General features: G+C 37.1%; 1 protein-coding gene across 3 annotated transcripts; it reads right to left on the bottom strand.

Moving 5' to 3' along the window:
* Positions 1 to 327: 327 nt before the first annotated feature.
* Positions 328 to 18,050, bottom strand: lrrcc1 (leucine rich repeat and coiled-coil centrosomal protein 1). Of its 3 annotated transcripts, none has more exons than XM_055058347.1 (20): positions 18,000 to 18,050; positions 17,619 to 17,754; positions 16,673 to 16,878; positions 16,492 to 16,557; positions 16,234 to 16,401; positions 13,611 to 13,771; positions 12,512 to 12,733; positions 11,020 to 11,216; positions 10,372 to 10,546; positions 8,825 to 8,973; positions 7,093 to 7,297; positions 6,461 to 6,600; positions 5,685 to 5,886; positions 4,020 to 4,205; positions 3,604 to 3,778; positions 2,460 to 2,623; positions 2,081 to 2,289; positions 1,700 to 1,837; positions 1,265 to 1,400; positions 328 to 846 (listed from the first exon to the last, which is right to left on the bottom strand). In XM_055058347.1, exons 2-20 carry the CDS (start codon positions 17,660 to 17,662, stop codon positions 730 to 732), a joined length of 3,060 nt encoding a protein of 1,019 aa, XP_054914322.1. In that variant the 5' UTR covers positions 17,663 to 17,754; positions 18,000 to 18,050; the 3' UTR covers positions 328 to 729. The 3 variants fall into 3 exon arrangements, with proteins under 3 accessions (XP_054914322.1, XP_054914321.1, XP_054914320.1); XM_055058346.1 differs by having other exon boundaries at positions 17,619 to 17,862; positions 18,000 to 18,047; XM_055058345.1 differs by having other exon boundaries at positions 17,619 to 18,038.
* Between the last annotated feature and the right edge of the window lie 599 nt (positions 18,051 to 18,649).

Raw genomic sequence — 18,649 nt, 5'->3', positions numbered from 1 at the left:
TTTGCATTTTAATGTTTGTTAGGAAAGACGTTTCAATGTCCCTTTATAATTTATTTGTAAACTGCTGGGCTTTTAACACTTTTGAACTTAAATCCCTGCTGCGTTCCAATTTATATTATACTAGAAAGCACAAATTGGGACCTGTTTATCCAACTATATAATAAAATACAATAGTTAACTGGATGAATGTAAAGGGTACTTAACTGATTTCGTTTTAGACTTTGACTAGGACACCGTAAGCCATTTAGGGTCACCATCCTGAGGTAAAGTGAACGTCGCAGCCGTAGAAGGAACACTTACCTATAGTATAATACAGCCACTGCCGTGTTTTATAGTGGAGACAGTGTATTCAGGGTTTTAATTTCTCTGTACATTTTCACCAAAGCACATTTTTAACAAGTGTATAATAATAGCTAACCTTGTTGGACCACATTACTACATTGTATTAATTGATCTGGACAAAATCACATTTGTTACATTTCAACTCATAAAACTTAATTTGTTGTAAAATAGTGCAATATTAGGCAAATGAACTGTGAGAATAAAACATTAGCTTTTCAATATAATATCTAATCTTCATAAATGTATATATTTAAAATAAAATTTATTTGATAAGACATACAAAAAATAATTTTACAAATATATGAACATTTACAACAAAAAAGAAATACAAATGTATCTGTGAAAATAAATTTAGCGTAAAAACTGTCCTGTGGTCATGTTGATATTTTATGTGTCAAAGTCTTTTAGCACATTTGTAAGGCGCTTCATTTTTTCCTCCATGACTTTCTTGTTGGCCTCTGTCTCCTTCAGGAGTTGACGCATCTCTTCCTCTACTTCATATACCTAAATGGGGAAAAAAAAAAATCACAGACAATTACAAAATAAAACTATATTACAGTTCTTCGTAAATTGAAATTATTGCACCTACTGCATCCTTATCAATTATTAGCACCATTGAAAAAATGTTAAGTATGTGTAGTTTTAATATTTTACTTTCACGGCATAATCAAAAACATTTTAATTTGAGTGTTTTATATAGAAGAAAAAAATCTTAAATTTTATAAAAAGATCAACTGCTGACAAACATATCTTTTAAAAATTATCATTGGTTTTCTAGAATATAAATATGACACTAATATGACCCAGAGAAATTGTTAAATTTAAAGAATTGTATCAGCTTGTATCTTTCACCCACAAAAATGTAGCTCTTGTTCTTCCCACCTTGACGACAATTTATGCAGAAATAAAATCCGTATTTTACCTTTAGATTAGCTTGTTCTATGTGTTTTTGCTTTTCACTAGTCAGCTGCAGCAGCTCGGCTTGATGTGCGGCCTGGACAGACTCCAGCTGCCGACGAAAAGCATCATCCACACAGCGCAACTTGTCCACAGCATCTCTGCATAAGAGGCAACAATACCAAATGAAGCAAGTTATTTATGTGGAAGACCTAATGTTTAAAATGAAACACAAGTGTTCAACTTTCTAGTTCAGTTGCAACAGATAAATTATGTTTCATGCAATAATATTCACTATCTTTTTATTCGTAATAGAATAAAAGTGATTGAGAAAATACTTTTTTAATAAATTTGTATTAACAGAAAGTTATTGCAAAGGTGAGTAACATCTGGCAACAAATGCAGAAACATTATGTAAACAGTGCTTCCGAACAACAGAACAGATATCTGCTGAAGTTACTTGTGCGCCTCTGATGCTTTCTCTCTTTCTTCCAGCAGCAGACGCTCTTTGGAATCAAAATTTTCCTTCATACGCTTCACTTGGCTTTCAAGTCGAGTTAGCAGCTCTGCCTTCTCCTGCCACTTCTTGCTTGAATCACTAATGAAGTATGAGACACATAGAAAACAGGTTTCATTAGAAAACAGATATCCCTGTATCTAACACAAGAAGCAAAAATAATCTGAAACATTTATCATGAAATATGTGTCCTATTTCAGCAGAAAACAGTAGAGAAACTACTTGCATACAGAGTTGTTTTCATCTAAATCTGATCAAATTCTTTGTATTTCACCTCACTTTTAAACATGTTATCAGACACACATTATCTTGATTTAGATTTGCCTGTAAACTCTTTTGATATCCTCCAGCTCTGCTTCCTTGTCTTCCAGCTGCTGTTTCAGTTCCTCTTTACGCAGGCTAAGATGTACCAGCTGCTCTTTCAGCTCAGCCTGCTGGCTTGTTTCACCCTCCAGCTGCTGCTGAAACTTTTTTTGGGTCTGCACAGCCTCCTCCTTCAACCTGCGGATCAGATCGTCACGCTCCTGCAATGACTGAACAGCAGGAAGGCAATGGATGACAACAGATCCAGAGTCTCTTGCTTAAGGCTATTCTGCGTCAAATACAATGTTATTTTTCTCATGCTTCCCAAAGAGATGAGATAAATAATTGCAATGTGAAAAATCTGCTAGAAGAGTAGAGATTTTAGTAAATATCAACGCACCTCTTTTAGTTTGCGAATGGTCTCAGTTTGGTCATCCACGATTTTGGCTTTGATTCTAAGGGCATCGTGGTCTCTGTCGTTCTGTTTTCTCTGAGTCTCCATCTCAGCAGTCAGCACCTCTATCCTGGCCTCCAAACGTCCACGATCCTGAGCCAACGACGCACCTGGGAGAGAGAAATAAGTACAAGCAGAAATTTAATTATATCTCTCATATTACTCATATTATTGCTTATATCGTTTTGCTTATTTGACAGTGAATTGTGATAGACTAACATAAGATGGAACATATTTGTGAGGAGTTAGGCTGAAAAGTTTTAGTCTCATTTGACCAGACACAAAGGTCCGATTTATAGCACAATCAACTAACAATATGACTTGAAAGAAAATAGACTTCCTAAGTCCATGCCTTGTTAAAAAGCTTCTGCTCTTTCCAACCATCAGCACATCTTAACAACAGTGCTCTTCTACTATATTGCACAACCGTTTGACTGAGGAATAGTTTGTATGATAAGGTCAGCAGATACACAGTTCCACCAGGTGTTTGTTAGTTGCTGCTGCTGGTAGTCTGGAGGAGATGAGAGGGGAAGGCGCGGGCGAGGGGTGTTCTGTGAAGCAGAAGCTCGTCTGGTGACAGCAGCTCCAGGAGGAGCTATAAGGGAGAAATTGTTTAGACACCCCATAATGGCTGCTATGTGAGATTCAAGGATCCCTCAAGCGTGTAGGAAAGAATCAAAACAACATTACGGGTATGTTTTTGATGAGGGAATGAACTATAATATGAGGCAAAGCTCAAAAAAGTCTATTTTACATTATGTCCCTCAAAACCCCATTTAAATTGCTTATATAAAGACCATATTTTTGGTATGCAGGCTAGTAGTTATATTGCCTTTTTAAATGCAAAATACACAAAGAACATTGCGGTATTGTAAGTAAGAAAATGCCTTAAAAGAAATTGTTCTTCTTTACTTTGTAGTTGCTAATATCAAAAATGACCACTGGATGGCAAAGTTACTCTCAAACCTTCATTTCAGCTCCACAAGCTTTTTTATTGTGGATTTACAGGTATATAAAGCCTAAATGTGCATTTCATTGTCTTCACTGCCAAGTGAAATACATTCCAGGTATTTTCCTGGATCTCCCTCACCCTGCTGAGCCAGCTCCTGGCCCCAAATCTTCCTCTCAGCCCGCAAGCCGTCAATGACCGACTCCTGAGCTGTGAGCTGAGACACAAGCCGTGCCTTTTCTTTCTTCAGCATCTCGAGCTGCAGCCCTAAACGCTGGCTTTGCTCTCCCTCTGCTTCCAGGTAATGCACACGGTTCTGGCAGAGGAACAGACACAGACTGGATTAATGATCACTATCAATCTTTTTAAGTCTGGCAGACGGTAAAACAGCAGGATCATTCAGGATTCATTGTAGCTCAAAGTACTTCATTTCCTAGATGAGACAGGTTTTGAAAAGAGGCCAGATAATACTGGCCTGCTTGTCCAACACGTAATATTTCCATTCTAATCAGGTAATGATGTTATCTGAAAATAAAAATCCAAATTTTGCTTCACACCTTGAGCTCAGCAACAGCATCTTTCTTGGCTTTGATGAGCTCAGACATTCGGGTCTTCTGTTCTTTCACCATTGCGGTGAGTTCCTGCACCAGAGCGCCTGATTTCTTCTCCTTTTGCTGGGACTGAGCAAGGCTTGTCTTGAGCTCCATCAGCTCTGCTGTCATATGATCACAAGCCTCCTTAACCTGCGGAAGAAAAAGTTGAGCGTTTAAACATCAGAGAAGTTTTTATTTAATCTTTGCCAGACTTGACATTTCATCGTAAGTCTCAACTTGTGCCCGGCAAAAGCAGTTTCTACATTCATTAATTTGCCACAAAGCTATGTTTCAGAAATGCGTCCAGCAATCTGTTTCTCATTCAGACGTTTCTTGAAGGTGAACAGCTCGAGTGACGTCAAGGACAAAATTGTGCAAGTGGTGGCAATCAGGGAAAAAATGATTGCATTTTGTTCAGAGTTTGAATTGATTCAAATGTGGTCCTTCTGTAAAGCTTCCCTCCAGTGGCAATCAAAGACTACTTTTCCTGAAACAAATGATCCCAACTGAGTCTGAGCTTTTATCTGCAGTCTTTAAAAACTGAGGTCAGTACAGTTCAATCACTTTGAAAAAGCCAAGTAATAATTTACAGTTTAAGACAGAAAATGTCTAAAATTCAGGATAGTATAAAGGCTCTAGCAATATTCCAGCTTTTTTCATTATTCCGTGCAAGTTCCCTTTTTTATATACGAGATCATTTCAAAAATGCTGCTGCAATAATTACTTTCAAATAAAACACATTTTGGGGATTAGTCTCTGCTTCAGGTGGAGTTATCACTGGTGTCTTTTTCAGCAGTGATAGTAAGGCTGTTCACCAGGACTGCAGGTTTAAATTACTGAAGACTCTTCATCCACCTCTTGTGAATAATTAGAAACATAACAAAAGGTTATTCTCTTTTTGTTACAATTTTTTAAAACCCCTATCAGTGCCGACCCACATGGTTTAATATATAAGTGGTAGAAAATCAGACAAAACTTTTCCGTTTTATGTCCGAGGCTTGATCTCATGTCTGATGTTTTTTATTTACTGATTTAGTATTTGATTAAAAACTCAGCCCCATATGTGCCTCCAACTAAAACTAAAAACTCAGAATCTTACAAAGCCAAGATAGCATCAACTGGGCTTTTCCCAAATTCTTAAACACTTGATACAGGCATATTTTTTTAAAATTTGTAGAACGTAAAAGAAAAACGCCTGTCATTATTGCATCTAACAATTGTTATCCCACTGTTGCCAACTCAGCGACTTTCTTGCAATATTTATCAATATTTCGGACTAGAAAAATTGCTATCAGCCAAATCGAAATCGGCAGGTCAGGCTTTTTAGGATTTGTGATCAGCAATCATTCAGAAAACTGCAATCAGTGCTTTGCTACTCTTTTAGAAGAAAGAATAACTTATGTCCTTCATACTTACAATGGGGCTAAGATTCCTTGAGTAAAATTAAACCAGTAAATCCACTCCATTCTCAGAAAGAATCAAAAAATTCTATTAATAATAACATTAACATAACACCTTTTCAATTAAATAAAGCAAATCGGTTGCAGGCTAATGACGGGAGAACTGCTGAAAACCAGGTCAATTTGATAAAAATGTTGGATGCATTATGGCATCTTAGTAAGACCAGACCTCGGAGAAGCGTTTTGCCTCGATGGTCAGCGCCAAACGGAACTCGTCCTCCAGAGCAGCGTACAGCTTCCTGCCCTCTGCCAGCTTCTCCTGCAGCTCCGCCTCCCTCTGCTGATGTCTCTGTTCCACTGTTGCTACTTCCTTTAACACTGCCTGCTGGAAATCTGCCCCGCCGGGCTGCAGCCGCAGCTCCAGCTGTTTTCTGATGGAAGATGAGAATCGGAAGACAACATTGACATGTATACATCACTACAAAATCCTTAACATAAGAATATTACCATGTGTTTTACTTTAAGCTAAAAGAGCCTAAAACAAAATCAAAAACAATTAAATGCATTGTTTTATCAGATATATTTCCAACTCCATCATAACCGTATTGTGTAAAAGATTATTTTTTCAATGTTGCATAATACCACAATGATCCATTTTAGGACCACTACCTTTCTCCATACATATCTGGTAATTTACTACCAGTAATTTTCTGGTAGTACCAGAAACTAAATTACCATAAAGTTGTAATAGTGTTGCAGATAATGCTGGTGTTATTATGCAGAAGCAAAAACTCTACATGAGGCTGCAAATCATTTTCTGACTGTTTCATGATCAGACATGGACAAATGGAAAAGATTTACTATAGCTTTTTATCTAGAGATATTTTTACACAAATATGAATTGTGGTCCTGTTTGCAGGATATAAACAGGAAGAATTTTGTGTGTGTTTTGAAATAAGCAATTTTCAAAGTGAGAACTAGATATAATGTTTCCATCAGGTGTACCTGTGCTCCTGCTCCCTGGATGCTAGCAGTTCATGCAGCTGCTGCAGTTTGTCTTTGTGTTGTTGGACAGAAACTCTCTGGATATCCAGCTCTCTCTTCAGAGCTGCTGCCTTGTTCTCCAGCTCCTGGTGATGTTTCATCTGAGGAACGTCAGATCGTGTTTTGTAGCATCTCACATTGTTTATGTATTTGTATTTAAATACCCCAAATAAAATCCAGTCCAACAAACTACCTTCAGAAATCAGGATTATAAATGAAACACTGTAAATCAGTATGAATCCAGCTGTTCAATTTGTTAGAGAATATAAGTGAAGAAGCCCACCAAGATGCAACAGAGCAACCAAACATTTGAGGGTGGACTGATTCAGATCACACTTTTTGTTGCCTTCAGACTGCATCTGACGCCGTGGATGGGAAATAAAAAGTCAAACATGCATGCAGCAATTTCTGTCATTACAGCTCAAGATGGATTTACAAAGTATTGATACACATGGCCTGATATTGATGCAAGCCACAGTTTTCTGATTTTTATTTTTAAAGGCTTTTTATCATTTTTCTTCCACTTCACATTTACAGTCACACAAAAAAACATCAAAATAATGCTATAGTCACTCAACAAGCAGAATGTGTACCTCCTCAGCCTGCTGGCGAGCCCTGAGAGTGTCTCCATGGGAGACGGTTTCCTCCAGTCTTTGCAGCACAGCCCTGTGTTGTTCCTCACCGCTCCGGGCCTGCTCCAGCTGCCGGCTAAGAGTCTGACACCTTGTCTCCAGCTCCTCAACACGAGCCTGCAGCTCAGAGCGTCCCGATCTCTCTTTCAGCAGCAGCTCCTTCAGTCTGGTTAGTGCAGAACATCAAGAGTTACAAGCTGAGTTTATCATTTATATGGGTTGAAATTAGGTTAGAAAAACAAACAATTTGACTCAAAATTTGGAAAAGAACAAATATATAATGCAGGTGAAATGTAAATCATAAATAACTAAGGGAAGGAAATGCGTAATGTACATGACATGCCTCTAAACTGCAAAATCTCGTGCACAGCAAATGAATCTCAGAACTGATGAGTCACTACTTGGTAATCTGTCTGCTGAAGAGTGTCGATGGTGACAGGAACAGCTGTGTTTATTGTTTCATAGTGACAGCTGAGACTGATTTGTGTAATACTGCTGACATAAACATGCCACAAACCTGTAATTACACCATCACGCAAATTTATGTAAATGGGAAACAATGCAAACAAGAAAAATGCTGCACACAGCTATACCTGTTTGTGCAGAGGAGACACAAAATAGACAGCCTCATGTGCAACAACACCTGAAATTAGAACTGGAGAATATACATTCCTGTTGAATAGTTTCTTCTCCTTTAACAATTCTTTCTATTTTTTGCTCATTTTAATTTTATATATGGAATAAACAGTTTTTATTTGATTATTTCATTCATCAAGGGAAAAATGCCACCGGTACAACCTGCCGCCCCTTGTAAGATCATAAATTAACCTTCACTCAACGTTTTTTTAGAAATCTAAACTCAGTTTCACAGCTTGATTGGTACCGCACAAACACATACAGTAAATGATTTAGATAGAACATCTCTGATGACTGAAACATACCAATGCAACACATCAGCGAAACACAATCTGAAAGTCCCTGACATCAATCAGTCAGAAAAGGGTAATGAAGCCATCTCCACTACTTTGGGACACCAGAGAACCAAACAGAGCAATAACCTATCATTGGAGAAAGCGATTTAGCAGTGATGAAGCTTCCCAGGAGAAGCCAGTCAGCCAAGAGAAGCAGGGGCACATCAGTGATTCAATCACAATGTCCCAAAACACTGCAAGCCTCATGCAGTTCAGGAGATCAAGATTTCATAAGAAAAAGGATCAGCAAAATACTGGTGACAATAAAATATGTAAAGGCCCATCTTACATTTGTCTGAAAAATATTGATGATCTCAAAGGGTTTAGCAAAATAACGAGACAAAATTTAAACCTTTTGGAAGAGGAGAATCATGAAAAAATGCCTGCCATTCCTTGTTCTAAGAATGGCAGGAGGAGTTATTAGGATTAGGGAATAATAACTTGTCCCAATAAGGCCGTTTTTTTCTCCTCATGGATAAAAACATAATTTGAAAATGTCTATTTTCAAATTATCTTTATCTGATTAGTTTTAATTAAAACCATCTATAAGGAAAAAACACTTATCACAGCAGTGAAAATAACATGGATGGATGGACAAATAAATCATCTTTGTAGGATCACAATGCAAGTTCTGCTTAGTTTTCCTCATTTCATTTCAAATCTTGTTTTTGTGCTGCTGTTTGTGTGCAGAGCCTTCATGTCCACCTGCGCTTCCCTCCTACCTGTCTGTGGTGTGCAGAGCCATACTCTGAAGGTCTTTTTCCTCGCTGACTTTTGTCTGCAGGCACTTCAGCTCCTCTGTCAGCTTCCTCACAGCTTGTTCTGCCTTCCAACGCCTCTCCATTTCCTGATCGCGCTCCTCCATGATTATCTGAGCAGCACAATTAAAGGAAAAAGGGGCTGGGTGATCTGAATAAGTGTGCACATGTATATCATTGCTTACTGCCATGCTATGTCTCTCTAACTCCCACGTTCACTTCAACCTTTGTATCTAACATATATATTTTTCATTTATTTATTTTTAACTATCTCGTGTCATCTTGCCTAAAGACATTTGGACACATAGACAGCCTCCCTGCCCCCCAACTGAGTAAAGAGGAACACCACCAATTTTAGCCCTTCAGTCTGTCACTGGGATAGGAGGAGGTTTCTATATACGTTGCTTCAGATTTCTACTGCTGTTGTTTGAGAAATGAAGACACTGAAACAAAAGGGACAATTTTGGTTTGTGAAATGCTCCTTTAAGTGACACAAAAATAAGTATATATCAATAAATTAGAACATTATAAAACCTTATTTATTTCAACATTTATTTCCATCATTTAAAAAAAAAGTGTCCATCTGTTTCAGTCACTTTGCTGTTGTGCCCTTGGGCAAGATACTGTCCCTACTCTACCTGCTGCTGCTGGTGGTCAAAGGGCCAGTGGCGCCGGTTGGGTGGCATCCTATCTTCGGTCATTCTGCCCCAGGGCAGCTGTGGTTACTGTATAGCTCACCACCTTCAGTGTGCGAGTGTGTATGCATGTGTGTAAAGCGCTTTAATGTCCCTGGTCTTAATAAGGTGCAATAAAAATGCAGACAATTCACCATTTACACATGAAATTATTTACACCATAAGCAGCATGCACTCCATTTTCTTCATGAACACATGAGTCTTAGTGGCATCTCATTCTCAGGCAATTGACTTGAATGTAATGATGGCCCACCTTTTAACACCCTTAGCTCTTCTGGGATATATGAAATACATCACTCTGAGTACTGAATTAATTAAAAATGTTATTTTTCAATTAAATTATTGAGAGAATCTACATTTTCAATGACATTCTAACTTACAGAAAAGTAGTTTGGTAACTGTAGTTTCTCTCAATTTAAAAGTTAGAAGTGAAACTATTTCTGCAGTGGCTCAGAGCAACCATCTGATAAATCAAAGCTAGAGCTCTGATGAAATCTGATCAGGATGTTTGCAATATTGTGCTCAAGACAAATAACCAAAAGATGCAGCTCCTTGGCAAAACCATAAATATGTTTGGATCATTTGTTTTTTTTTTTAAAGTGTAATAACCAAGCAGATATTGGACTTTGCTGCTAGAAATATAGCTGGGTTATTATTAGGTTTCTGAGTAAAAGTAAGAACAAAATAGGACAATTTGTTTTTGTTTTGTACAGGAGACATATTCTTCTGTCTTTATTTTCTTATTGCGTTTACAATATATTCACTTACTAAAAAATTATAGCATTCATCCAAACAGATGAAGTATGCAGAACATACCCTATAGGTTTCTTCTTCTTGAGAGGACTTGACTGTTACACCGCCAGAGGTCTTAGCTGCTCTCAGAGGTCGCTTGCAGGTTTGGGAAATGGACTGTGCAGCTCTGGCTCCAGCTGCCTTTCTTCTGGTCCCCACAGCAGACTTTGACATGTTCAGTTTATGATTCTCCTGATCGCTACAAAATAAAAACAATATAAAACACAGGAATTGAAGTGCCTCTAAAACTGAAGCAGAGCAGATCTCCAGAGAATGTCTGGAGTTAAAGCTTGAAATCCTATGTAAAATATGAGTTAAATTGGAGTGGACAGATTTTAGCCTGCAGAACATGGCGCACAAGTCATCAGCAACTGATGAAGAGAGATGAGGGAGGACAACCTTGTTATTAATGATGGAAGTAATGTGTTGAGTCATTAATATCACCATTCTCCTGGTTTAGTTATCAAGGTGACTGATTATTGAAGTCAAAACATAATAGGATAATACCCTCAGCTGCATTCTATATGGCTATTAAAGATGCAAATTTTTAAAATGACTACTCCTACATTTCCACAGACTTTCCACAGGTGATTAAAATGTTTCATATGCAAATAAAATATATCCACTACAAAAAAATGTAAGATCTATGAATCTGTTCAACCATAGCCTCACCTGTCTGATCTTGTGCTCTTGGACTCCTGGGTGGTCGTGCTTGTTGTCGTTGTGTTATGGATTTTGGAAATTCTGGTGTGTTTTTTGTTTTCTTTCCCGTCACATTCGCTTTCTGATGTCTGGTCTGTGTCCCTCTTGGCTTTGCGTACCTTCGTCTGAGCATAAGTAGAGATACCTACTCTTTCACCTGCAGGGGCCTTCCCAAATATAGAGGAAATATACATGTTAGAGAGGATTCTGATTAAGTGACAGACATTAGGACAACATATTTCAATGTATTTTATTGATATTTTATGAGATAGACCAACATAAATTAGTGCATAACTGTTACAAGCAAGGACGACATACTTTTTATCACTTTTAGCATCAAGTCTCAAAAGTTAGGCTTGCATTTATATTCTGTATTCTGTCCTTGATTATCCAAACCAACTGCCATCAAAAGACAATATGTTTGTGCTATATAATCTCAGCTGTAAACACGGACGTCATGAATACAAAGATACAAAGTAAACTGGTAAGGGATGAAGCGGTGGAGATGTCTGAGCATCCAAAATATTAAAGAGCATGGCATAACTGAAAAACTACAATCAACCTCAGAGGGCCTTGAGGGGCATTTTTAACAAGGGAAGCAGTCAGCAGACACTGGGCAGATAAGAACAAAACAGATTTTTTTGGCCTAATTTAAAAAGATTAGTTTGTGGCCTGAACTAATATTGCACATGTCCCCGAACTAATATTGCACATGTCCCCGAACACACCATCACCACATTGTAACATAGTGGTGGCAGCATCATGCTGTGGCTAAATGTTTGCTTTGCAAGGACAAGGAAGCGTGTCAGAGCTGATGACAAGACAAATGGAGCTAAAAACAGGAAAAACCTGGAAAATATTTGTTGGAGGCTAAAAAGAGACTTCACCTCCCAACAAGATAACATTAAACAAAATGCCAGACTTACAGTACAATGGAACGGTGTAAATTAAATCAGGGTTTATACACTTCTTCAATATAAAAAATCCATACTTAAGCTGACTGAGCTTCAGCTAAAAGGAGGAAGGGCAAAGATTTATGCCTCTAGATATGTGAAGCTGGCAGAGGGATACCACAGAAAACTTGTGAATGATGTTGCAATAAAAGTTGACTCTACAATGTATTGGCTCAAGGGGATTGAATATTTCAAATGCCACACTTTTCATTTTTTTATTCATAAAAATGTGAAATAATTTAGAATGTCTCCTTACTACCTTCACAATTATGCACTTTCTTGTGTTTGTCTCCAATGTAAAAATTCCAACGTTGAATGGTACGAATACTTTCGCAAAGTACCGTTTGATTTATAAGTTAATATGTGAAATCCTAAAATATTTCCACAGAACTGGATAATATATTGAGTTGGGATACCGCCTTGATAAGTCATGCCAGTGATCGAATCATCAGTAAAGTCTAATATGCAAAAATACTTCCTAATGCGTCTTAATGGTTTTTATCCGTTACCTGCTGGATGAGCTGCGACACCTGGTGCTCCAGCTTCCTGATGCGCTCTTCATTGATGGAGTCAGGTGAAACAGTAACAGTGGGACAAACTGGCTGAGAGTTCTGATGAACTGGTTGGGTAACTGAACCAGTGGCTGCGTCTGTTGTTTTTTCTGAGGCGATCTGCTCCCGAAACTGAGTTAGTGTCTTGTCGATGCGTGGCGTGGTGACATCACCCTTAACCTGCAATTATATTTTTATTTAGGATTTCAAGTTTTCTTTAGGCACAAATTAAATTTTTATGGCTTTGCACGACATGATGTGTATATTGCACCCTAGAGTGTCATCTAACAGCACTGTCAGTCCATGATATGCCTCCTCACTCAGAGCGACATCTAATCACCGGTGGCAAGAGCCAAGTATATAGATGGGGATGTCTCAAGGGTTTTGCAGACACCTCTGTTTGCTGTATGTCAAGACTTTTGAATATAAAGAACAGGTGATGGTTATGCATCCTTCAAAATAAAAACTAAAAAATACTTTTAATAATATTGTAAATGGCCTTACAGTAACCCAAAAATGTCAACCTGTGATTTTGATTAACTTTAATGTGCTAAAAAAATTTTAATATGCAAATTCCAACAGAATTAAAGTGAACTTATTTAGCTTTGTACCTGGATTGACAATTTTAGGTGAGGCAGCCACTGTAATGCTAATAAATGATCTTTTTGGAAGTACTAAAAATGATCAGTAACAGCAGAATAGGACTGCTTGATATTAGGAGCACAAACTGTGTTTTTATCTTTAAATATCATGTTAACAATAAGGGTTGTGAATAACACACAATTTTTTTCTCTTTTCCACCATCAAAACGACCCTAAAAATTGAGCTTTAGCATCTTAGTCACTGAAAACTATATAGGATCAGAAAGATGACCAAAAAAGTCAAAATCTGGCCAAATGTTTTAGTGACAACCAAAGCAAAAGTCCATGCCCCTCGGAGTAGCATAATCTAGCCTACCAAGTGTATTCAAGTGTTTGTGTGCAAATGCAATATCATGCAACAAATTGGAGAAAAATGAAGTACAAATAAGTAACAGTGGAATAAAATGACAGATTACCGCTTCACCGTGGCTTGTATCGGAGGAAAGCAAAAAATCCACATAGTCATCCAGTCCAGGGATGTCGCTGCTTATACCTGGAGACATTGGATGTCTGAGCCGGTCCAGGCCATCCAGGACAGAAATCTGTGGCAACGACTCCATAATAATTTCCCAGTATCCTGCAATAAAGCAGAAACACAGTTGTTTTGGAAAAACCTGTACAGCATTATGATAAAATTTAAAAAAAAAACATTAAACTGTTACTGTCTTAAATATATTTTATTTACTTAATATCCTCATTTGCACAACTTATGTGGCTTGAATCACAGGAGAACCTCTTGAATGAGAATATCTGTATATAAAGTAATACAAAGTAATAAAAAAATATAATTTTCATAAAAATTAAGACAGCTCATTTTATTGATGCAGGCCGCAAATTAATCGTGAGCAGAGAAAAAGATAACTGGAATATTTTGACTACTAAAAAGACAGAGCTGAAAAGAAATAGAAATAACAGATTATAGTTAATAAGGCTATCAGTTTTATAATGACAAACTCAAGATGAGCTTATTAAATAAAAAAAAGATTAATATTAATCTGTTTACAGCTATCAAACTATAGAACTAATCAACTGGTCAATTTTGTACCACATGTAAAATAGTGTTAATTTTTGCTTATATAGCACTTTTAATGCGCTGGGAAAATAAAAAATAAAATATGTATGATTAATATAGGAAATTACACAAAATGGGGTAATCTGGCAAGGTCATGTTCTTGTTTTTTAGATTGAATATTTTTTTAATAATGAGGTAAGCAAAATAAAATCCCACAATTTAGTGGAAATATCTGTTGGTCTTGCATGGATAACACAAGTTAGCCTTCAATAATGTTTACCAAAACAGCTGGGAGGGCAGAGAAGGGGAAAAAAAAGAAACAGTCTAGTCCTTAGGCTGAACTTCTCTTCTTATTTTCAGAAAACCATACACAAACCTCCAGCATGTTTACAAAAACTACTTTCTTTGAGGCTTTCAACAAAACTAACAGCAGCACAAATATTGCATAAACACCAACCTTGACTGTCCAGCTCACATCACTGGATATTTTTCCAGTACCTCGCATTAATAATTTGTACACCCTATATGATCCTCCTCATAGTCAATATTCTTATACACACTGTGAGTTGTTGCAGCAACTATGATGTGAATCATATTTTTTAAACTTCCAAACAGACTAAGAAAATTTTACCAGCTAAGTATCTGTACTTCTGTTCCACACAATGTGAATAAAACCTCAGTAAACAAAAGACTGCTGGCAATTATAGAATATCTCTGTGGATAATAATGAAATGATGCATTTTTAAATTAAACTTCAGACCATTCAAGGAGCAACTAAACCATAAGCTTTGCCATATTGCAAGATTAAAAGTGTTTCATTCTGCAATATTTGACAAAAAAATGTCTTATTTGTAGTTGCTCTTCAATCCTCCCTGGTTGAAGAGCAACTACAGTTGAGATTTTCTATTGGTTGCAACAATACAGAGTGATTGATGTGTATGACACTACCCCATGTTCAAATAAAACATGCGCCCCCATGGTGTGTTAGAAGCACGGTGAGCATTGATCAATAGCGCTTCTCAGCTTTGATTCATTTGGAATGTGGACCTGGAGTGGAATGGGTCTCTTATCTGCTCTGAAAGCACAATAACACAGATAGAAGTCACTAAATTTGTCAAAAGTCCCAAGAGGAGTCTGAAATCACCACATATTGCAATAAAGTTGCTACGTTCGCAGCAGTGCTTGCCCACAGTCTCACTTAATCCCCTCTGCTAAACCTTACACTTGACCACACCCTTTGTGTCTCAAAATAAAAAATTGTCTGTAGGTGGGCAGAGTTATCCATTCATGCAGACATTAGCTAAACTTCAACACCATTTTGTTTTTTTGTGTTTGTTTGTTGTGGTCTAAAATTGCAGAAACTGAGTCTACAGAGAGGTTAAGAAAATAGAAATTCTAAGCGGTCAAAGAAAAACCAAAAGGTCATGAAAAGACATCCTGCATGCCAATTATATCTTAAGCCTGTTAGATCTATTCTTGTAGCAGTAAATGCCCACATAGGACCCAAAATATAGTTGCTAAGGTGATAAGAGCTCACCAAGTGTCAGAAACAATGCAAAATAGCAATAATAATAATAATAATAATACAGACAAGAGAAATTTATGGCAGCCTATGCTGTTATTGCAAGATTTTTCTAACAATGCACAGGCACAGCTCTACAAAGGTCCAACTAAAACACTTTTTAGTGTGACAAAGATTTGTTTAAAAAAATAAAATCAGAACAACCGCAAAAGTTGCACAAAGTCATCCTTCATATTGGCAAAATGTAATCATGGATAACTATTTTAAAACATTTTCTTGGATTAGATCACTACATTAAATACAGACCCAAGCAGGATGAAAAGACAGCTCACTGAACAACTACTGTTTTCTTTATCTGACTTTCTTTATTAGAAATACGGTAAATACTTGTTTACTTCTTTACCTATTCAGGTTTCAGTTTTTTGTTAAGACAGAAGCTTTTATATTTCCTCTTCTGTATTTTCATCAACCTCATGGTGTACAAAGGTAGTATTTCTATTCCAACCTGGTGCAATGCAGATGGGGTTGTCTCCACCATCCTGGTTTAACGTGACGCTACGTAAGCCTTGTAACCCCAGTAGGCACTGCAGAAGATGATCGATGCTGTCTATGAGGTTGGCATGAAGACTCAGGTGCTTCAGTTTGTACTCAGTGCCATGAAGATACAGCAGACCTGAAAAAAATGAGTTAAGGAATAGTTAACATGAAATGTATTACTCAGTGCAGATAGATCAGAAATCTTCACAAGCAGTACTCAACCCACCTGTGACATTATTTATTTGATTGTAGGACAAGTTTAATTTCTTCAAGTTCACAAGGCCATTCAATCCTGAAAAAGGTGCAACGTTGAAAACTGATTTGAAGAATGAATAATTACTTCAAGAACTTGTAAGGAGCTCAAACATTTTGGTTAGTAAGGGAATATTTGAAAGAAAAACACTCACCTTCAACCTTTGTGATTAAGTTGGATGATAAATTCAGAGTCCTGAGGGAGGTGAGGGAACTCAGACCCTCAATCTTACATATGCGATTGGAAGAAAGGTCTAAGTGGTGCAAATGCCAAGCATAGGACAGGCCCTCGATCCTCGGGATGTGATTGCAGTGCAGATTAAGAGATGTAACAGCAGGAGTCAGGGGAACATCTTTTAAACTACACAGGAGGAAGCGATGTCACAGTTACAGTACGACAAAACTTTAATTCAATTACGTTCTTCAATGTATTTCTGGTTGTAGATACATTTATAATCTGTAATTGCTTTTTTGTTCAGGTTCAACATGTCCGTTTCAAATTTGACAGATTCAGTTTTTATTTTCCGGGCACTAAAACATATAATAGGAGAAAGTGTTGTTGTTTTTTTTAATAGAGATAGTTTTAAATTCAACATGAAATACGAGATTATACTTATAGGAGCATAAGTTCCAGACTTCTGTTCTTAATATATTCAAAAGTGTTTATTAAAGTACATGTTAATACCTGACACATTTAGAAACAGGAAAGGGTGGGAATTCCCATTGATCGGGGGAAATCCACATACTTATTAATAATAAACACAACATGGATTCCGATTGAAACATGTAAGAGACATATCAAGCCTAAACTGACGCCACTTAGGCAGAAATTGAATTGTTTTCCTTTTTTTAGCATGGCACTATCAACCACGTTATATTTATTCAAATGTACTAACTTTTGTTGACCTTATTACTGAACAAATTTTAAATTGGCAGTTAGGTAATACTAAAAAAAATGTGCTACGATTCAAATCTAACTGTGCTTTTAAATGCATGCTTTATTTGAAAAGCAATACTGAAATACATCGCATCAATGCAAATAAATAAATAAATAAAGTAATAAATAATGTAATGATGTTTTCTATTGTTATTCAACGTTACCTGGTCAACTGCTTGTCAATAAGGCTGAGCTCTTTATCTCCCATGGTAACAGTATCTAGCCAGTTCAGTTTGTCGGACTCCTCATTATGAAGTTAGCTCAGAGGAATAACAGCCAACCGCTGTCAAACTCCGCGAACTGTGCAGAAAACTGTATTGAAATCAGCGAAAACATCCCCAACGTCTTCAGGCCAGAAATCAAGTAGCCTAGCATAGCCGAAATGTAGCTTCCACCAGTAGCTGGGGGCTAAAAGAAGTCAAAGTATTACCAACTCATCCACAGACAGCAGTCAAAACTACTGGAACAATCCAATAGCTCACGGATACGTTCATTTAAATATACTGAAACGACACGCTGTGAGTTTATGACCATATTTAATGTACCTGTACGGCTGAGCAAAATTAAACTCGCCGCGTCTGAGTTCGCACTTCCTGTTTACATGACGTTGCTAACGGCAACATCCGGGTAAGTTTTCTGTTCTCCACCCACAAGCCATAGTTCTAAAACAGCGTCAAGGCCGAGAGGAAGTTCTTATGTTAATTTTAGTGGTAGACAGGAAAGATATTTTAGATTTTAAAAAATGCCATTGATAATTGGTGGTTGATCGTAATCATTATAGAGGTGCTTACTTGACTTCACAAGTTTTTCCATTGTGTTAATGCCCTTCAAAGAAATTAACTTTCTGGTATCAAAAGTAACTCACTTATAACAAAAAATTTCCTGGTGTGTTTTAGACAGTAATAAATCTGATTGCACTATTTTAACTTGTACATTGTATTTTTTTTTTTACATATTTTTGGAGTAAAAATAAAAAAGAGCAGGAAACCAAGAGCAGGACGTGAGCCGAGGATAATCCTTTGCAACAATCATTGCAAAGAATTTTACAGAATCCCAACTTTAAATTTTTTAAAAGAGAAAACAAGAGTGAAAAGGACAAAACAAAAGAGAAACTCACATATAATGTAATGTGAAGCATCTTTTTTCCTTCCTGTCAGGATGATGCATGACTAAATTGTTTTGCAGACATAACAAA

Source organism: Poeciliopsis prolifica, unplaced genomic scaffold (genome assembly GCF_027474105.1).
Source record: "Poeciliopsis prolifica strain line A6 unplaced genomic scaffold, Auburn_PproV2 SCAFFOLD050, whole genome shotgun sequence".
Classification (NCBI taxonomy): Eukaryota; Metazoa; Chordata; class Actinopteri; order Cyprinodontiformes; family Poeciliidae; genus Poeciliopsis; species Poeciliopsis prolifica.
This window is presented reverse-complemented; position numbering and strand designations above follow the sequence as displayed.

Coding starts and splice junctions, on each gene's coding strand:
- lrrcc1 (XM_055058347.1), bottom strand. CDS start 17,662: ATGGGAGATAAAGAGCTCAGCCTTATTGACAAGCAGTTGACCAG. Junction 10,547..11,019: donor AAGAGCACAAGATCAGACAG/GTGAGGCTATGG, acceptor TTTATTTTGTAG/CGATCAGGAGAATCATAAAC. Junction 4,206..5,684: donor AGGCAAAACGCTTCTCCGAG/GTCTGGTCTTAC, acceptor TTTCTTCCGCAG/GTTAAGGAGGCTTGTGATCA.